The sequence below is a fragment of the Euprymna scolopes genome, chromosome 15, assembly GCF_053919585.1.
Source record: "Euprymna scolopes isolate OS-2025 chromosome 15, ASM5391958v1, whole genome shotgun sequence".
In the NCBI taxonomy this organism is placed as follows: Eukaryota; Metazoa; Mollusca; class Cephalopoda; order Sepiida; family Sepiolidae; genus Euprymna; species Euprymna scolopes.
Genome location: NC_136496.1, coordinates 90,071,718 through 90,090,377, shown reverse-complemented (window position 1 = coordinate 90,090,377; position 18,660 = coordinate 90,071,718). Strand labels below are relative to the sequence as shown.

General features: G+C 33.5%; 1 protein-coding gene across 6 annotated transcripts in view; it reads left to right on the top strand.

Annotated features, from left to right (window-relative positions):
* LOC145293981 (uncharacterized) overlaps nucleotides 1-18,660 on the top strand; it is a 185,733-nt gene that overhangs the window by 114,884 nt on the left and 52,189 nt on the right. For all 6 annotated transcript variants that reach the window (XM_080140868.1, XM_080140869.1, XM_080140870.1 and 3 more), the window contains one exon: nucleotides 1,176-2,280. In XM_080140868.1, coding sequence (XP_079996994.1) covers nucleotides 1,247-2,278 — 1,032 coding nt within the window. In that variant the 5' untranslated portion in view covers nucleotides 1,176-1,246 and the 3' untranslated portion in view covers nucleotides 2,279-2,280. The remainder of the gene's footprint in view (nucleotides 1-1,175; nucleotides 2,281-18,660) is intronic.

Genomic DNA, 18,660 nt, shown 5'->3' with positions numbered 1-18,660 from the left:
ATCACACGAAATCACGCGGGAGACATGTATAAAAGGAGTTGACAGGTTAGGTGGGGAGGCAGACAGACGAAGGTTGGTGACAGTGGTGATCTCGAACTCGGCATTTGTTGGCTTGCAAAGACGAATTCTTTTTTTTCTTTTTTTTTTTTTAATTTTGTTGTCCTAAACCAGGAACACTTCAATAGCAATACAATGTGTAGTTTCTACTCATTCAGTCGGAATTTAAAAAAATAGGAAGCATTACTTTTGGAACTCTCCTCGTATTACTTAATCATATTTCTATTATTATTAGTTATTGCTCTTGATTATATTATCCACGTGTCTCGGACTGTTGTTCTTATCTTGATTCTTTACGTGTTCGCACAATGTACTCTCCGGCCTTCCCAGTTTACAAACAAGACTGTAATAAAGACAGAAAGTAGAACGGTAGAAACGATATGAAAATGACAGTCACCAACATAGATGTAATAAAACCACGCCGACCCCAACATTGTTTCCGTGATCTTCTTTTTCTTCGTCTGTTCTTCTGGCCGTGTTGTCTCTTACGCATTGATGACTGCCGAGGAGGTGCGCAGTGGCTTAATAGGTATAAAAATAAAACAAAACATAAAAAACAAGCTCTGACTCATTCTGAAAATGTCAGTTGCGCTCTGGGTGCGTGTGTATGTGTGTGACCCCATCGACCATCTACATGTTTAGGTCCACGTCTAAGTTCTGTCGAGTCCGTGTTCAACAGTTAATGTCAACTCATCTTGATCTCTTAAAGCTCTCTCGATCTGCCTTTACGAACTGCCTTCAATTGTGAAAAACTTGCAACTGTCGTCAACCGTCGCAAACCCTAGACTGTGTGTCAGATGCCACTAACTGTTATAAACTATTGCAAAACGTATTTCCACTCCTAATCTTAACTTTAAAATATATTGACCGATGCCCGGTCTTTTGTTCGCCTCGCCTTTATTAACAATCCTATTCAGCGTCCTTAGTGAATAACTTCATCTCCATTGTTCTACTGATAAACTTTTTCCTCTTTTTCTTTTTTGTTATATTTTCCCCCCTTATTTTTATTTCCCAACACTTTGGGGAGAACGTCGATAGTATCATATAGATACAATAGTCCGAAATATATTAATGATATTTATTATAATTATTCTAATTTTTTTTTTTTTTTTTCACAGATATTGACCCAAGATATCCTTTGGTTTGGAAATTGACATCACGTTCCCGAAAGTGACATTCCGACCGATCAATGGTTGGAACAGACGTTGTATCGAACACGCTTATTAATAGGATGACGTCATTGGAATTACCTCCTATAAAAACCCTAACCAGGAAAGACGCATCATGTCCGACGAAAACTCGGACCATCAGCTTCCAACGTAGCATCCTAAACCGATCTTCAGAATTTTCCGATTGCACTTGCACCCGTTATAGCTTAACGTCTTCCTCATCCGGATGTTCTAACCCGAATGTATCAAGCCGATGCAAAAAGTGTAATTCAGAGAAAAAATTTTCAAAACTCGAACCAAACACTAAAATTAAGCTGCAACCCGAAACCAATCCTAGTATTGTACAGCAACCCGAGACCAGCCCTAGAATTATTCCGCAACCTGAGACCAATCCTAGAATTATTCCGCAACCGAAAATCCAACGAGGAACCATGAGACGGGAAATGACATGGCACAGTGGAGCTGCCAACAGATCTATGACCCACAGTAACAGCTCATCTAGTATGGTGACGAACGGAGCCGTTACGTCTTCTCCTCGCTTAAAACCACTTCGGTCAACCAACACCTCAGCTAAGACGTCAACATCGGGCGAGAAACTGACCATAGAGTCCGGTAGTAGCCACACAGATGGTAGCATTGCGCATGTCAATAGCTATAACTCGCTGACCAGCCTTAAAGACCGGCTTCCGGGTACCAGATGTTCGCGACTATCGGTTCCTCGTTCTCCAAGACTCGGTGCCAATAGTGCTGTAGTCGGAAGACGCAGTTTGAGTCAGACTCGTCCCGGTAGTAGCCAAGTGGCGGTGCGAAGAATTTGTTCCACGGAGAAAATCTATAACGGCCGTAGTACTGTTAGTAAAGGTGTCATTTCCCGTAACCAAAAGAACGAACAGGACACGAGTTATGCGAGGGACACGGAACAGAGAATCATTAGTTGGTTGATCGGGGTGGAAGACAGTAAACCTGACGAACCACTAGCACCGTTTTTGAACTATGAGGATGTACCGCTGCAGACAGACACCGCAATACATATCGTATACCAAGGAGACTGAAAGTAAGAATTTAAACATGTATTTTTATTGAGTTTTTTTGTGTGGGGGGAGGAATAGAGGTCGTGTCGATTTGATGCTGTCTTTTGAATTTTATTTTCAACATAAGAGGCTAATATACCTTGCTTCAAGCATGGTTTAGCGTGTATATAAGGGTAATTTATAGAAAGCAATATAATGCAGAAGTGTAAAAAAACTTAAGCAAATTAAGATATATAACGGTGGAATGGGTTATACAGATTTCATTTTTTATTAATATAATATATGTGTGTGTGCATATGCGTTATTAATTAATACAATATATGTGTGTGTGCATATGCGTTATTAATTAATACAATATATGTGTGTGTGATTATGCGTTATTAATTAATACAATATATGTGTGTGTGCATATGCGTTATTAATTAATACAATATGTGTGTGCATATGCGTTATTAATTAATACAATATAGGTGTGTGTGCATATACGTTATTAATTAATACAATATATGTGTGTGTGAATATGCGTTATTAATTAATACAATATATGTGTGTGTGAATATGCGTTATTAATTAATACAATATAGGTGGGTGTGGATATGCGTTATTACGTTATATTATCTTAGGAAACCCCATGAAAATTCCAAGGTAGTTGAATCTTTTTAAGACACATTAGAAATAAAATGAATAAAAAATTAAATAAAACAAATAACGACGAGTTTAAAACAATTTTTAGCAAATTTTTTTAACCTTTTAAAGCTAAAAAGAATTGATTTAAAAAATGTAGATCTTTTTTCATTGAAATTTCAACACACAGCACATTAGTTTATTTATTTATTGCGGACAATTACCCTCATGTTTCTTAATTGTTGTTTCGCAACATTTCGGACAACTATTCCTCTGGCCTTCGTCAGGTGGTAACCGCGACGGTATAGGAACTCCGAATCTCCTAACTGTATTCTCAGCAATTACTGCCATCCATAGTTGTCGTCTCACCACGTTTTGGCCAAGTAAGCCTCGAGACCCGTGTCGCGGTGGATAGAGACGTTGAATCTCTACGTTTCCAGGTGATAATTGTTTGTAGATAGCGGTTTTATTCCTACAGATAAAAGAAACGCAATTTGGACGAAACTACCTTAGGTTGACGACAACAGATGGCACATAAAAAATTACTATATTTACGTCATTAGCTATTACGTCATCTAAATATAAACCGCAGTTACATACACATTGTATTCTTGTAGTAAAAAAATTATATTTGGTCCGAGGAGCGCCATGACCCTCATCGTCCTAAACTAAAGAGGAAGTAGCTAAAATTTCACCCTCATTTCATCGTCAACTCTTACGGCACCATTCTTCATCGCGTTCTTTTATAATGTTTGCCTCTTTTCCTGGGTGTTAACCGTCATTAATTGTCTACAAATTTCCAACACATAAGCGTATTCTTACCCCTTACATCAGACACAATTAATGATTTCTCCCTTTGAAATATCCTACGCAGCTGATTGGATGAGAAGTATTCATTCTACAATTTCAGCATTCGACTATTCCACTAAATAAACGAACAGTTATCAACTATAAAACACGCTGCCATTTTCGGTACATACACATTAGCCTTACGTTTTATTTATAATTGACAGAATTATTCCGCTTAAAAACTATGAACTTTTACTATTTATTTGTGAAAATATTACAGTCACTAAACATAAATCATTCATGATACTTCATGCCCACGTACGCGAAAATACTTCTGCTTATAGTCACTCGGAGGGAGGGAAAGTAAGAGATAGAGGGATACAGAGAGTGGGAGTGGGAGAGACAGACAGAAATAATCCGTTTTACAGTATTATTTGGATACAATCAGGCGCTATAACTTACTTCATAACAATTTTTCATTTCTTTCTGTTAGGGGGGAGTCATTGTTTACACAGTGTTTTCTGATTTTCATTTTTGAAAATATACTTTCCAGCGAACACTCATGCGCGTTTAGCTGTCTTCCTTGAATTGTTTAAAATAGATTAATACATATCTTATGCTACGGGGATGAAGTTACATTTAATAAAACAAAAGCCAACTTCATCCCCGTTACATAATTTGGATTTTTTTAAATAATATACGTGTTTTTACATATATTTTTTATGTTTATTCGCTACATAAATGTATTATTTTTGTTTTACATTCGAAAACATCGACTTCAGCTTCGTTGTTGCAATTAAAAAATAATAAACGTGGTTTTTCATATATATTTTGTAGTTTTTTCGCTAGATATAAATGTGAAAAAAGTTGCTTTTTTTTTTTTCTTTAGAAAGTTGTTTTATGATGGAATGAAATTTGGCGCGTGGGGTACTTTTTGGCGTGCTGGCATGCCAAAAAGGAATAAACGCGTTATGATATATTTATACTTTGGTAGAAAATTACTGTTTTCCTTTACACATACCTTCCGTTCGAAAAAAATGTCTTATTACTTATTTGCACGAGTTTTCTTTTATTTATTTATTTATTTATCTATGTAGTTAATAATTTATTTACAGTTCGTAATTTATTTACTTCTGTTACAGTGACAGACACTCATAAAAAAGGATTCATAATTATATTTTATTTTCGTAAGACATATAACGATATAGTAATTCGTTTTTACTAAATTATTATTACGGACACACACGCACACACACACGCACAAACACACACGCACACACACACACACACACACACACATATATATATATATATATATATATATATACATATATATATATATATAAAAATATATATATATATATATATATATTAAACGCGTTGAACAATACAAAGTACAATTACGGATACTTATTTGTGTATATTATTATATACTTATGTGCTGAAATACTATTGTTTTGATTTACAAAATCATTTTAACCTTCGGGAGAGGAGGGTGTTTTGTCACTATTAGAAAAATTAGCGTAAAACTTGAATTTAACCTGAAAACACTATTTACAAATAGCGCGGTACCAAAAATGCATAACCAATGTAGAGGATGCATCTGATGGCAGACCGCGATATCCTGCCATCATATGCATCTGAGAAGGCTGAAGCACAGATTAGTTATCAAACAAGTTTATTTAATAATGAATAAATATCGAAAATTACAGGATAATATGACTATTATTTGATTTTTATTCTAGATTTCTTAAACATGGGTATGTCTACGGCTTCACAAACATCACTACATAATCACATTGTATGCTGTAAGAAAATTGTACAAATTATTAGCAGTTTATTTAGACCTTCTTTTAAATGATAAAAAAGTTAGGATGATAATATTAAATTACAGTTATATAGTGTTACATACAGGGGGGGGTCAAGCTGTGGCGAGCTGTCGACGTATATATTATTATTACATTTATTAAAAAATAAAACATCTGATTAGGCTAATTTGGCAGGAATTAGGAATTCAATATTTGTCCAATAACAAAAATAACAGCCATATTTGAAATTTTTACTCGAGAGGGGGGGGGGCATACTACCACCGGGCAACGCCGGTTAACGGCCCTGCTAGTATATATATATATATATATATATATATATATATATATATATATATATATATATATATATATAAAGAGAGAGAGAGAGAGAGAGAGAGAGCGTTAGAGAAAGATAGAGAACGAGAGAGAGAATCAGATTTGAAGAGAAACAGAGTTATATCCAAAGTGATTTTCCCTTAGTATGTCTTGTTTCGTAAGAGGTGTAGTCAATGTTAATGTGTATTAGTGTGATTGTGTGTACGACTGTGAATATATGCGCATATGTATGCATGTGCGAGTGTGTGTATGTGTTTATATGCCTGAATGTATGTGCACGTGCGTGATAGATAATAAATGAAAATGTTCATAAATCCTCCCTCGTGACATCATCGCAAAGTAATCGAATCCTCCAACTGTCTAAATCCGATGCCCTCAACTGTCAGTAATTTGTCTAAACGGGTTAAACCTTCCAAGTAGGCAATAAACGTGTGTTGAAAAAAAACCTGTCCTGTCAGGCTGTTATTTCTGCTGTCAGGCTTAAATACTTTTTACTCACGCCAGGAAATAGAATAAAATAAATAGCCGATCGTCAATTTGCACCTCGGCAACGGATGTTCGCAATATTTCGGACTTTGCCGCCTTTTTTACTGGCGAATTACTACATGCTGCCGGGTCAATCTGACCTAAAGAAATAATACACATGTACCCAAAAAAACAGCAATAATGTGTAATATAACTGCGGTCCTATGTGGCCAATAACCACATGCATTCTCACTAGTTGTTCGTTGTAAGTTACACACCTCTAGAGGTTAAGCGTTCAATCTCCATTGCGGGCCACACTAAAAAATACAATTGCGAATTACTTAGATGGCTTACACAGGCATGGCTGACGGAACAAGAGCATTCTATACATGTGGATTAAATAACGGATTCTGTTTGAAATTCCGTGCAGATATACGAGTTTGACAGACAGATTCTCGAGTTTGGCAAGATTCATTCGAATAAGGTAGGAGGTTACATCGATCGAAACGTTGTAGAAACCGTAGTCTGAATAATACAGATTTACAGAAGATTTGTGTAACTTGAGTAAGTGGTCTGTTCAGTGGGAAACCTAAAACAAGGAAAACACCACGCTGTGTACAATAACAGGTATGTATTTGAATAAACTTATGTTTCCTTGGAGAGAGAAGATAAGTTTATATTAAATCGTGTTTAAAACGTTCGCAGTATTTCGGACTTTGCCGCTTTTATTATGAGCCGCCATCTTCTATAATATAAATCTCACCTGTCTGTTTAAATGTATGTATGTATGTATGTATGTATGTATGTATGTATGTATGCCTAAAACTTTCAACAGAGGCGACAGATTTTCACGAGATCGTTTTGAAGCTCGACCCTTCGGACAACAAATATTGAAAGGTTGGCTAAAAACATTAGTTCTTCACCCTCAACTGGGCACTTTTCTATAAGGAGAGGTCACTTTTTCGCCAATATTTTCGAAAGTCATCCACTCTTTTGGATTGATTAGCCTTAATTTAAACCTTCGCCACTTTCGGTTTGGCAATGGAAGCAACGGCAAATGACGTCACTTTTTTTCACGTTCTTTTTCTCCTTCGTGGTACGGGTTCGAGCCTGCCTGCCTACTACCACTTTTTTTTTTCTCAACACACACCTCCAAACACTTGGGCAACGCCAGGCACCCAGGCTAGTGTTACCTAAAGTAACGATTCGGACGTGCCCAAATCACACAAAAACAACTATATGTAATATAACTCTGGTCTTATACTACAGTGATGACGATATACATTCCTATTGGTTGCTTTTCTAAAATATTTGTGTCTATATCTATCTATCTATCTATGGTACAAAAAAGGTCCGCTTAACTTTGAAATAGACAGAAACTGTTTATATCTAATCTGTGTGTGTGCATATATATGTGTGTGTTGGTTGTATCTGTGTATATCTTAAGTGTGCGTGTATGTGTGTATAATTTTAATTTTAATAAAATGGAGGAGATTGATTGGAGAACGTTCTGACGTTTTTCTTTCTCTCTTTTCTTTTTTTTTTCATTTTTTTTTTCTTTTTTTCGTGTCAATATGTTACCCGCGTTTTGCTTGGCTGTTTGATTTACTGAATATAGAAAAAGAAGAAGAAGAAGAAGAAGAAGAGGGAAGGGGTGCATATTTCGCTAATAACCTTTATATTATTGGTCCCCCGGCAAAAGGAGGGTGAACCTGTAAATTCACCCTTGTCCGTTCGTTCGTCCGTTTGTCTGTCTGCACTACTCCTTGGAATTTTTTTCAAATTTTGCACAAACATTAAACATGATGTGACCGATCACCAGAATTCTTAAATACAGGGCATACTGATGAGATTTTCGAAGGTGTTTGGGAAGCAATTATCATTAAGACAACGCTTAAGCAGCTTTGTAAGCAATGGGAGCTAGTTCTGGTTGAAGTTTTTTCAACACCATAATTGCAATGCCGTCAGGGCCAGTTGCTTTACTGGAATCACGGTTCTTGGTTAGCTTGGCAACATCACGCACAGATATCTGTATATGGCATAGCGTGTTTTCTGTTACAGGAAGAAATACGGGTGATTGATGACCTTGGTCGTACAGAGTAGAATTAGCTGCAAGTAAATTCTATCTCTTTCTCTTTCTTCCTCTTTCTTCCTCTCTCTCTCTCTCTCTCTCTATATATATATATATATATATATATATATATATATATATATATGTATATATATATGTATATATATATATATATATATATATATATATCAAGTTAAAGGTATTCAGGAGGGAAAACTTGTGAATTTAACGAAATTATTCAGAGTGCTCAATAAAAAAAGGAGCAAGATATAATTTTAGTGATATAGACAAATTTTCCTAGTCGCTACACAGGACATGCTAATGTTTCGGAAAAGTGGTCGGTCAAAACCACAAGTTTTCGTCAGGCGACTTAATAAAGTGTGTATTCCGTTAAAAGAGTCCGGTTGTGTGTTTGTGTTTGTGATATGTGTGTGTGATATGTGTGTGTGATATGTGTTTGTGATATGTGTGTGTGATATGTGTGTGTGATATGTGTGTGTGATATGTGTTTGTGATATGTGTGTGTGATATGTGTGTGTGATATGTGTTTGTGATATGTGTGTGTGATATGTGTGTTTGATATGTGTTTGTGATATGTGTGTGTGATATGTGTGCGAGCTAAACAATTCCAAAATCCAAGGTCTTATTCATTTTACCAATCATTTTTCAAAAAAAAAAAAACATTTAACAGATCTATTTCGTTTTCGGTAGAATAATTAATAATTGTATGCTAATATTGTATATTTCTTCCATGGACTCATCAGAGAAAAAAAGATTTTCGAGGAGAAAATGCATAACGATGTAATAGGTAAAAATTTAAAAAAAAAACAATTTGCATCAGACCATTTTCAATGGGATGTCATTTTGTCCTATGAAAAAAAAGTTATCACAATCAATTCATGTTACAGATTACAAAAAATGTTTATATATAAATACATAAATTAGGCTTAAAACGGGGGGAGGTATTTTCAAGTCATAAAAGTAAGAACCAATCGCATATATATCAGGGGTGTTGCATTCGTGCATTTCCACCTCATCCAAGGGCGATAATTTTGCTTAAAACCTATTTAACTAATTGTTAGAATGTCTGTCATATTTTGTCATCTATATGAGAGACCCAATAATTATGTCCATTGACCAATAACTTTGAAAACCCATTGATAAGCCGTGTGTTCAACATTGTCACATTTTGTCGACCGGGTAGGCAAGGCAGAACAAAAAATAACACTTTGAACTGGAATCGAAAGAGGTTGAACACAAAATACGGAACTAAGAAAATCGTAATGCGTAGACGGAATGCCATGTATTTCTAACGGAAACAGTTTTCAATAAGACACAAAAGAAAATCGAAAAATCGATAATACAAATAGCGAGATAGAATGGTATGATGGATTTACGCCCATCTCCACTCCCTCACTTCGCTCCCGCTGAAATTGTCAATGTTTAATATCGACGTCCAAATCAATAATTTTGACAAGGTTCGAAAATCTATTTGCGGTTGCATATAGAATTGACGAATGTATTTTTTTTTTTTTTTTTTTTGTAACGAGTAGATTGACAATTGCGGCTGTGAGTGGGAAGATATATTCCGACCCTTACAATGCCAAAATATTCCATCCCGACATCGATCACTTATTTTAAAGTTTCCCAATATTAAAAAAATAATAATAAATCAAAAAAACAATTTATTAAAGTAAAATTGATATTCGTGAATATCTGTCAAATAATTTTTATTCGTTTTTATTTAAAAACATAATAAATAAAAATAAAAAAATTATTAAATTAAATTTTGTGAACATCTATCAAATAGTTTTTATTCATTTTTTTAATTAAAAAATGTATACACGTTTTGTTTTTTGTTTTGTTCTCTTTTGTTTTGTTTTGTTTTTTGTTGTTTTTTTTTTTTTGTTTTTGTTTTTGTTTTCAAAATAAACAATACGTCAAATAGATACAATGATATAACATAAGAAACGTGTGTTGTCCGAGAACTCTAAAAATGTTGGAATATTTGTTTCCAATATTTTTACGTACTCTTCATTTTCATTAAGGAGTCTTTTAAAAAGTTGCATAAGTGCTGACATCGATCAGAACATTCGAATAGGTTGATTCCACATCTGTGGTTAGTTTGGCTCTTAGATCTTGAAAGGGGAGTAATGAAACATTAAAAATGAACCTTTAGTTTCATAGTTTTCCAATATTCAGAATGTTTATTCTTCTGATATTTTTTTTTTTTAATCCAATTCCTGGCATGTTTACGGGTGCAATTTCGACTGCACCTCATTCCAACACCTCCGACTCCATACGCTGCTAAAATCACTTATAAATATAACTAGAATGTTTAATCAGGATATAGAAAAAACGGTAAAACTCGAAGGTATAGAGCTACATAATGGTGAATATATAAGAACACTTAATGTCCATTACGACGTTGCAAAGTGTTTGTCCATTTCCCCAGGTAGGCAACAATTAAGTTCTTTGCAATTAAAACAGATTTAGATTTTAAATAACGCAATTTATTTCAACTGTATTGCACACCGATAGTTTTTTTATTGACGTTGTGGAGCTGGGATCAAAGTGTAGTATCGTTTCTGTTCGCGGTGAGAGAACGAGAAATCCCTCTTGACTGGAACATTTTTTAGTTTTGATCCATCCAAACATATAGCCTTTTATATATTAGATAACAATATATATATATAATTATATATATATATATATATATATATATATATATATATATATATATATAATTATTTTTTTACTATGATAATTAAATACCTACAGCTACTAGTGTTTCATCCTTTCGGGAATCTTCAGTGCAAGGCGTCACGATTAACACCAGTCGACAGATTCGAACTCGGCAACACGAGCCATCTTTGGCTCGATTAGCAAAGACCGTATCCATTCAGCTACCATTAACCGCGTGAAATAACGTTGAATATAAACATTTTAATTCTAAATGTTCTTTACGTCATATATATATATATATATATATATATATATATATATATATATATATATATATATATATATAAATGCTGAAAATAAAATTTAGAGATAACTAACTAGTCCATCATATATCTAATATATAAACGACCATATGTCTGTCTGGCTCCATATTTTCAAACTCTATCTCCTCCGAAACTAAAAGTCGCAGATCAGCGCTAGGAGCCTCAAATGATTGGATTTTTTTACAGACCGTTCTTTTCTGGATCTTTAGCCGGTTAAAATAGTTTTTAAGGGGTTGAAAATGGGTCAAAATTGAATAAATCGTTATACATTTTGTACATTCATCTTAAGTTTATTTAAAATTTTTAATTTTTAATCAGTTTATATACGTGTCACGTTGGTACTGTAGTAACGCCACAACTTTTGAATGCCTCGGTTTCAATTCCAACTACTTTTATTTATTTATTTATTTATTTATTCTTTTTACTTTTGAAATCACTACTATACGAAATCTGGACAAGTTAAAATAACATATTTAAGCGTATTTTACGACCGGGCAAAGCCGGACCCCCCTGCTGATATATATATATATATATATATATATATATATATATATATATATATATATATATTCTGTGGCAATATGCTTCATTTCCTTATAATATATACCAATCCTTATTTTAGAAGTTCAGTGTAATTACAGAGCAATATAGTGAATGAACGATAAAAGTCTATATTCCAAAGTTCATTATGTTGAACATCTTACATTACTTGATATAATAATTAAGTGATTGATTTTGTGCTACAAAACAGATACTGTCAAGAATTGTAAATGTCAACTTAATTAAAGGAATAAATTGTAAGATGGTCAACATCATGAACTTTGGAATATAGACTTTTGCCATTCATTCGCTATATATATATATATATATATATATATATATATATATATATATATATATATATATATATATATATATATATATATATATAGCGAACTAGCTAGTTATCGCTACACTTTTGGCTCTTGGTTTTCTCTTCTATATACTCACCGAATATCTTAGCTAACTTAATGAAATTTCATGATTATGCCAGACAACAATTAACACAATGGAACTTCATTTCAGAACCCGACGATATAAGGCAGGCTTTGCGTGTAAGGTATACGCAGCGCACCTGCACAGGTAGATAATGCAAGTTAAATACATTTTGCAGGTGTTTGTGTTACTGCTTATCTGAAAAAGAGAGATTGTTTTGAAATTTGTGACTGGATTGTAACCCTTCTTACATGACACTGTCGTTTATGTTCTGCCGAAAATCGACGAACATGAGTCATAAAAAATCTCCCCTCTCTCTTTCTCTCTCTCTCTCTCACACACACACACTCTCTCTCTCTCTCCCACACACACACTCTCACCCCCTCTCTCTCTCTCTCTCTCTCTCTCTTTCTTTTCTCCCCTCTGTTTCTCTTTTTTTTCTCTCTTTATAGCTATTCCAAATCTCTTAGCGATCTTTCTTTTTTTTTTAACTCGGACCATCTGTCAATAATGTCCTACTGAAATCGGCAAACAACAACAACAACAACCATAACAACAACAACAACAACAACAACAACAAATGCTAGTTGAATATCAAAGAAAAGTAAAAACAGAGTAAACACACAGAGCTGAAAGGGATATGGAAGATGAAGAAAATCAAAATAATACCTATAATAGTAGGAGCACTAGGAACAATCCCCAAAAACGTTGAAAAAGAAGGGGAGAAATTGGAATCAAAGGAATGACTGGAAAATACAATGAACAACAATCATTAAAACAGCTGAAATATTAAGAAAACCCCTTGAATGTGGAAACTAATACACAGGAGCAACAAGTGCGGGCCAGACAAAATGCTGCAAAAGGAAAATATGAAACACTACACGGAACCAAGAACACTGAAACCGAATATCTAAGTTCTCTAACCCAACCCTATCCCCATTGCCACATCACTGCCCCCCCCCAGAAAAAGAGCGAGACCAAATAACCAAGTAGTGTCAAGGAGGAAAGAAAAACCGATGAACTGACCAGACATCAGCCGAATGATTACGAAGAGAACTGGGATCTTGGGGAGGCTTATTGCCACTCAAATCCCAGCAAAGACCAATAGCTGCTACTAGCGAGAAATGAATGGCAAGCAGCTGTTGCGATAATGCAAATTTATTTGCAAATGTTATCGAAAGAAGTGGAAACCTGAGGAGACTTGTTGACACTCAGCTTCCAGGGAACACCACAGGCTGTTTTCAGGGACAGATCTCTGAAAACCTGTGTGAAAGCTCCTTGTGAGTCAATAATAATAATAATAATAATAATAATAATAATAATAATAATAATAATTGAAACATAATTGTTGGTTTAGTGATAGAACACAGGACAGAGTATTATCTCTCCACATCTGGGCTATGTGCATCTACCTCTGCCTCTTCGAAAGGGTCTAAAACAAAACAAAAAAAACTCCAATCTAACAGATCTCACACTATCAACTAAGCTTCAACCCCTGTCCTATCACCGAAAAGTTACATCCCTGTGTGTATGTTTTTATTACAAGTACTTTAATAGAAAATACTCTGACGAACTCGTAACACTTGTTCCCTTCTCGAAGTACCTACGACTAACCTGAGAAGCAGCAAACCTCCACCCCTCTTCTGTATATGTGCTTTGATGCTGGAAAGCGTTCAAATAGGTTGTTCCTTCAGACGACTACATTTTCGAATTTCCTCCATCTTTCCTGCTTCCTTAAAATGTAATGCGAACAGACATTCAACTTACTACACAGTTCCATTGTAGGCATGGCCCAACAGAGTAACACTTTACATCCGTGTTTAGGGTGAATAAGTGTAAAAAAATAAATGGTAAATCTCTTCAGTTCAGGTGCGAGTGTGATGAGGTTCATTATTATAAAAAAAAAAAAACTAGCAGGCCGCCCAGCGTTGCCTGGTCGTAAAATTATATTCTTATTCATGCAGATTTCGTATTATTATTATTATTATTATTATTATTATTATTATTATTGTTGTTGTTGTTGTTGTAGTAGTAGTAGTAGTAGTAATAATAATAATAATAATAATAATAATAATAATAATAATAATAATAATAATAATAGAACTAATTCGCTATTTATTATTATATTAGCAGGAGGGGCGCCCGATCTTGCCAGTCATAAATCGTTAAATACGCTTAATATATTTTAATTAAAGCAGATTTCATATCGCTACCGACCCAATTCTCTATTGAATATATATATATATATATATATATATATATATATATATATATATATATATATATATATATATATATATATATATATACTAATTATCCAAGTTAAAAATTTCAAGTTTTCTTAGTTGGCAGGAGGTATCGGTTGCATGAACCATGTAGCTGTTCAAAATGATGTTTTTCTACATTTTTTAAGGTAAACATCTGATGAGTACGCGACTAAACATACATCAATAACATAACTTTGTAGACTTGTTAGTCGCAATACGAAACAATATTTTAATGGCTACATTTTGAAAAGTAATAAATGACCGACTGAGAAAACTTGATATTTGGAACTTGGAAAATATTATAAAAAGGCAGTCATTGTGCTTTGATGTTTTGCAAAATTTTCAAAATTTATATAAAAAAAGTCTTTTCGTTATTAAAAAAAAAACTTTATGTATGAGAAAATTTTTAAAATCCATTACGATTGGCATATAGAAACTGAGTACGTTTTAAGTAAATGATTAACATATATGTGTGTGTGTGTGTGTGTGTGTGTGTGTGTGTGTGTGTGTGTGTGTGTAGTACTGATTTCAAAAATTAAAAAAAAAATGACTTCGGTTGTCATCAGCTAGAATCGAAACCAAAGCATTTAGCACTCCAGCCACGTTACCTATCGTTTAAGCTAACGGGACAGATAGAGATGAACGATATAAAATTAAACCACTTCTAGCTATTATTTAATTTACGTATAAATATGTCGGCAAATTGAAATGAACATGTTGCATTTCAACTTTCGATGTCTGTACGCGTTATTTATTCATCCAAACAAAGATTTTACTCGTATTAAACTATCCTTGGTGAATGATTGCTATTTTCTGTTAATTTCAGTGTTACGTGACCAGTAGTATAAGAGTTTATCCGTTAAATATTTACACAAAGACAGACACACTTACATACATTTACTGTTTTATTTATATATTAGTGGTCCCCGGCGTTACCTGATCATAAAATATGCTTAAATATAATATTTTAATTAATGCAAATTTCGTATTTATTATTAGAGAGCTAATACCCTGTTGATTATTTTCATGGACCTAATATATAGCAATGATTTCAAAAGTTTACAAAAAATATGACCTGGAAGCCATCGGCTCGAATCGAATCCAAAACAAATAGTTTTTTTTTACCGCATTCGTTACCATCTGTATTATGTCCTAACATATATAAGTTTTTTTTATATAACGTTGTAAAAGGTATGAATGTATGCTTGTATATGTGTAGAAAAGCACTTTAAGTCGACTTGCGTCTGCTAAGTTCCAATTTTTTTCCCAATGTTGACTGCTTAGCAACTATTTTTAAATATTGTTTTAAAAAACAAATCTAATTTGTTGCAGAAGTCCAAATCCCCTATATATATAAAGTTTCAAGTTTGTAGACGAAAAATTAATTGACGACTTTAGCAGAGACCGTTCTTCAAAAGGACAGGGAAGTTCACTTACATAATACTAGCGGGGGTGCCCAGCGTTGCCCGGGTGTTTAGGTGGTGTAGTAAGGAACCCTGGGAGGATGAAAACAACAGTAGCGGAGTGCCCTTTGCCCGAGTGTGTGTAGGCGGTGTAGTAAGGAACCCCGGACGGTGTAAAAAAAAAGTGGTAGTAGCGGGGGGGGGAGGAATAAAAATAACAGTAGGCAGAGTATTAAAAAGAATGGTGGTAGGCAGGCAGGCTCGAACCCGTAACGCGAAGGAGAAAAAAAGGTTTAAAAAAAAACGTGACGTCTTAGCCGATGCCTCCATCGCGCGACCGGAAGTTCCGAACGTTGAAATGAAGCGTAGTCAATCCAATCGGTACGATGACTTCTAAAAATGGCGACGCAAAAGCCGACCGTTCCTTGTAGAAAACTGGACAGTTGAGGGTGAAGGAATTAATGTTTGGGGCCAATTTTTTTTATATTTGTCGTCCGAGACGTTGAGCTTCAAAACAATACCGAGCTCGTCAGGATCCGTGGCGTCTGTCATACATACGTACATACATACGTACATACATACATATATACGTGCACACATACATAGTACGTACATACATACATACGTGCGTACATACACACAAACATACATGCATACATACATTCACACAAACCGACAATTGAGATTTATATTATAGATAAATCGAGGGATAGAGTAATCGTATTGCATTTTATACGGTTTGACCTAAGACTGGTACGATTTAACTCTAATGTTTTAAAGGGTTATGAATCAAATTATCTCTATCTGACCTGGAGTTGCCGTCTATGCCAGATTTCTCAAAATTTCTTCAATTTATACTCAAGATCTTATATTAAGAATATTTTTTAATGTTTTTCATCTGTTTTTTTATTTTAAAAATATTTAGGTTCATGCTAATTATCGATATCAGCTATAAAATAACTGCAACGCTGTAGCAAAAACCACATATATATTACATAGAAAAATGCGACCATGAAAAGTAATATGGTTAAGATTAAACTTAGAAAAAAAGGGCTAGTTGTTAAAACTAGAAAAGAAAAGGACAAGATATTCTAGTAAAAATATGATAAATTTATAACTTAAAATATTGCAGCATTAAAAATAATTTAATTCAATTTCACATAATATATAAATTCTTAATGATGCAATATTTTAAGTTATAAATTTATTATATTTTTTACTAGAATATCTCGTGGTTTTCTTTTCCAGTTTTAACAGCAAGTCATTTTACTTTTCTAAGTTTAATCTTAACCATATTACTACTATATTATTACTGCTCGGATTTTTTTTAATGCTCCCCACCACATTTAGCCCCAAAAGCCCCCAAGGCCTTAACATATTTAAATTTGAGTTCAGCACCATGCAAAACTGCTAAAGAGACATATACAGAAAGTTTTGGAGAAATATGGTAAAATAGTCCCAATATGGAGTATTTTTATTAGCCATTAAACAGCCCTGGGACACACCCAAGAGTTATCGCGAAGTATAGATAAAACAAAAGTGTATAGAAAACAGTTACAATTTTTCAGAAAGTTTTATAAAAATCTTGGGCATCAATTTTTTTTTTCTTTTTTGATTTTTCCAGATTTTGCTTTGAAATAATATTTTCTTTTTGTGTTCAATATCAAACACATTCTCAACAATCCATAAAAAGCAAAGAGTATCACTTTTGTTAACTGTCTATATATAACCCAAATAAGATGGCATGCGAGCAACATTCCCGCTATGATTTATGAAGGTGTTGACGACGAAAAGTTCCTATGGCAACTAGCAGTCAATCAGAAAAAAATCTTCTCTAAAACGTCAATGCTGAAAAAGTTGCTATGGTAACCAACAGCCAATCAGAAGAAACCGTCTCTCACGTTCCTTACTAATTCTGAGGACTTTTGAACACCAGTAATTTTCATTATAACTTTTGCTTTACTGAACGAAAATTGAATATTTTTATTTTAAAATATAGCTAGGAAGGTGGCCTATGAACTGTAAAAATTGTTTGAAATTTGGTCACAAAACGAGTGAGCAGTTAACTTTTAAAGCAGTTCTAAATGAGTAAAGCTAACACTTAACCATATATTCAAACACTACCGTGTTTGAATGATTCACTAGTGTGAGATTCGAACCTATGAACTGAAGGCGAGCGTTTTAACAACACGGTTTCTGAAAATAATTTGTTTTTAATCTACTTAAATAAATTATTCGAAGGGATTTTTTTCATATTTTGTTACGTAGGTCTAGAGTAGTTCACTTGTCCAAAATAAACAATTAAAAAAAAAATAAGTAAATTTATATTCGTAAACATCTATTAAATACCTTTCATCCACTTCTATTTTAAAAAAATTTAACTAAAAAATTATTAAATTAAAATTGATATTCATAAACATTTATCGAATACTTTTTATTCATTTTTTTATTTAAAAAAATAATAAATCAAAAAATTTAATAAAGTAAAATTGACATTTGTGAACACATATCAAATACTATTAATTCATTTTTAATTTCAAAAAAATAATGTATCAAAAAATAAATTTAATAAAGTAAAACTGATATTCGTGAACACATATCAAATACTTTTATCAATTTTTAATTCTAAAAAATAATAAAACAAAAAAAATAATAAA